The following is a 2718-nucleotide window of genomic DNA, read 5'->3' on the forward strand; positions in this document are numbered from 1 at the left end:
GCCACTGACCCCAAGGCCACAACCAACACCCCCATCTCTCTGATCCTCTCTGTGACTCTCTCCTGGGCAATCATAGTTGCCATCTTAGGCTGAGGCCTTTACAGTAACAGGTATTGAGGGCTTAATTATGTGGGAAATGGTGGAAGGCCATGTAGACCCAGTTCAGAAGGCTGATGTTCACAGAAAGTGGCTGTGAACGGGCCAGTAAGGGGGGAGGCAAACAGAAAGCACTACTTAAGGAGGCAACCCTTAAGGCTAGAAGGAGGCCTGGGATTCCTTTCTGAGCCCTGGTGTAATCACCTGACAGCCAGCCTTCTCCACGTTTCAGATCCTCAGCCACTGAGGGACCCCTATGAATAGGGCAGGGCTGGGACCTTCATACTGAGACCTCCAGGTGCTGCAGGGAAGAGGCTGGGAGAAGGAAAAGAAGGATGATTGTCTGCAACCCTCCTCAGGCTGTCAGGTGTCAGGATGGGCCTTCCTGTCCATCAGAGCTCCCACTGGGTCCTTTAGACCCTCCCACACCCAGGAGAATCAGACCTGAGGGAAGGGAGCAATTGAGTCATTAACCCAGAACATCTGGGCAGAGCTTGGTACAGGCTGCTGGTCCCAGGTGGGAGCCCGAGCTCCTGACGTCGGGACCTGAACAGGACAAGGGCTGCCCAGCCATCAGGGGGATTCACTTGCTGTCAGGAATGGGGGAGAGGCACTTAGGGTTACTTTTATTCCAACTCCAACCTTCCCCTGCATTTTCTCCTCACAGGTGCTAAATCTCTGGGCTATAACTTCACAGTCATTCCTAATGGACAACCATGGTGTGAAATTCAAGGCCAGGTCAATGGAAACACATTTCTTCGTTATACCTGTGGTAGCCAGGAGGTCAAACTCTTCAGTGTTCTGGAGATTAATGGCACACAGGCCTGGAATGAGCACAGCGACCCTGTGCAATACATGGTGGAGGAGTTCAAGAAGACCCTGCTTGACTTTAAAGCAGAGATTCCTGCAACCAGCGGTAAGTTTACAAAACCCGGGGTAGAGGTGGAACAGGGTAGTGGGGTTAGGGAACAATTGTGTTTATGTGAATTTTGCAGGTGCTAAGAGATGTCATTCCTACATTTAAACATTAATAGCTTCAATAAGAAATCTCCACAAAGAGAACATTTTCCATCTTTTTGTGGAGGATCAGTTACATCTCTGCATCATGATTTTTTATGCAAATGATATTGTAAAAAAGTGCCAAACCTCACAATTTCTTTCTGTCCACAAAAGTAATTATGTTTTTTGTTGGTTTGTTTTTTTGCTTTTTGTTTTTTTTGGCGGTGCGCTGCCGGGGCAGTGGGCTGTGGGGGGCGGTTCCCTGTGAGAGGGGTGCACTCTGAGGGGCGGTGCGCTGCCTGGGCAGTATGCTCTGAGGGGTGGTGCGCAGTGAGGGGCCTAATTATGTATTTTTAAAGAACAAAATTATATTTACAATTATTTCCATTAGTAGCTTATAACGGTACAATATTTAAATCAACATCCTATATTCTAAAAAACTGAATTTCTTTGTAGTATTGTATTATTCTTCTTTTAGAGAATTTTTTAGTTTATCTGAGCCAAACATGACAAATACCAACAGCAAGATCTCAAAACCTGAGAATAACAAGGTGCTTTTTTCTGTCTATGAGAGTTTTGTGGTTTTTTGTTTGTTTTTGGTTTTTTGCTTAATCCCTCTTTTTCACCCTGCACCACAACACATCAACTCTGACAGGTGTCAGTCTGTCCTCTGTATCCATGAGTCTGTCTGTTACTCTATTTTGTTCATCAGATTCCGCATAGAAGTGAAAATATATGGTACTTGTCTTCCTGGTGGCCAGGGACCAGCTCCTCTCTTTGCTCCAAACCCCAGGATCTGTCACCATAGCTGCCACGCATAGAGGCTAGAAACTGTCTGCATCATAGGATTACCTGGGACAGCGTGGGCTGAGGAGGCATCTCCGTAAACTGGGTTCTGCATGGATGTCACTCTTGTGTTTCCATTACAGCTGCATCAACCACTGCCATCGCCACTGACCTGCCCAAGGCCACAACCAACACCCCCATCTCTTTGATCCTCTCTGTGACTCTCTCCTGGGCAATCATAGTTGCCATCTTAGGCTGAGGCCTTTACAGTAACAGGTATTGAGGGCTTAATTATGTGGGAAATGGTGGAAGGCCATGTAGACCCAGTTCAGAAGGCTGATGTTCACAGAAAGTGGCTGTGAACGGGCCAGTAAGGGGGGAGGCAAACAGAAAGCACTACTTAAGGAGGCAACCCTTAAGGCTAGAAGGAGGCCTGGGACTCCTGGCTGAGCCCCGGTGTACTCACCTGACAGCCAGTCTCCTCCAGGTTTCAGATCCTCAGCCACTGAGGGGCCCCTGTGAATAGGGCAGGGCTGGGACCTTCATACTGAGACCTCCAGGTGTAGCTAGGGAAGAGGCTGGGAGAGAAGGAAAAGAAGGATGATTGTCTGCAACCCTCCTCAGGCTGTCAGGTGTCAGGATGGGCCTTCCTGTCCATCAGAGCTCCCACCAGGTCCTTTAGAACCTCCCATGCCCAGGAGAATCAGACCTGAGTGAAGGGAGCAATTGAGTCATTACTTTAGTCCTGAGCTCAGAACGTCTTTGGCAGGGGTGGGGTGACTCTATGATGTGCAAAGGGTGGGCAGAGATTGGTACAGGCTGCTGGTCCCAGGGGAG

General features: G+C 48.7%; 1 protein-coding gene across 1 annotated transcript in view; it reads left to right on the forward strand.

The window, feature by feature from the left end:
* LOC102769366 (retinoic acid early transcript 1L protein-like) overlaps positions 1 to 2200 on the forward strand; it is a 14262-nt gene extending 12062 nt beyond the window's left edge. Inside the window, exon 4 of the mRNA XM_015559522.1 lies at positions 2025 to 2200. Within this exon, the coding sequence (XP_015415008.1) occupies positions 2025 to 2140 (116 nt within the window). The 3' untranslated portion in view covers positions 2141 to 2200. The remainder of the gene's footprint in view (positions 1 to 2024) is intronic.
* Positions 2201 to 2718: the final 518 nt, after the last annotated feature.

This window comes from Myotis davidii, unplaced genomic scaffold, assembly GCF_000327345.1.
Source record: "Myotis davidii unplaced genomic scaffold, ASM32734v1 scaffold1534, whole genome shotgun sequence".
In the NCBI taxonomy this organism is placed as follows: domain Eukaryota; kingdom Metazoa; phylum Chordata; class Mammalia; order Chiroptera; family Vespertilionidae; genus Myotis; species Myotis davidii.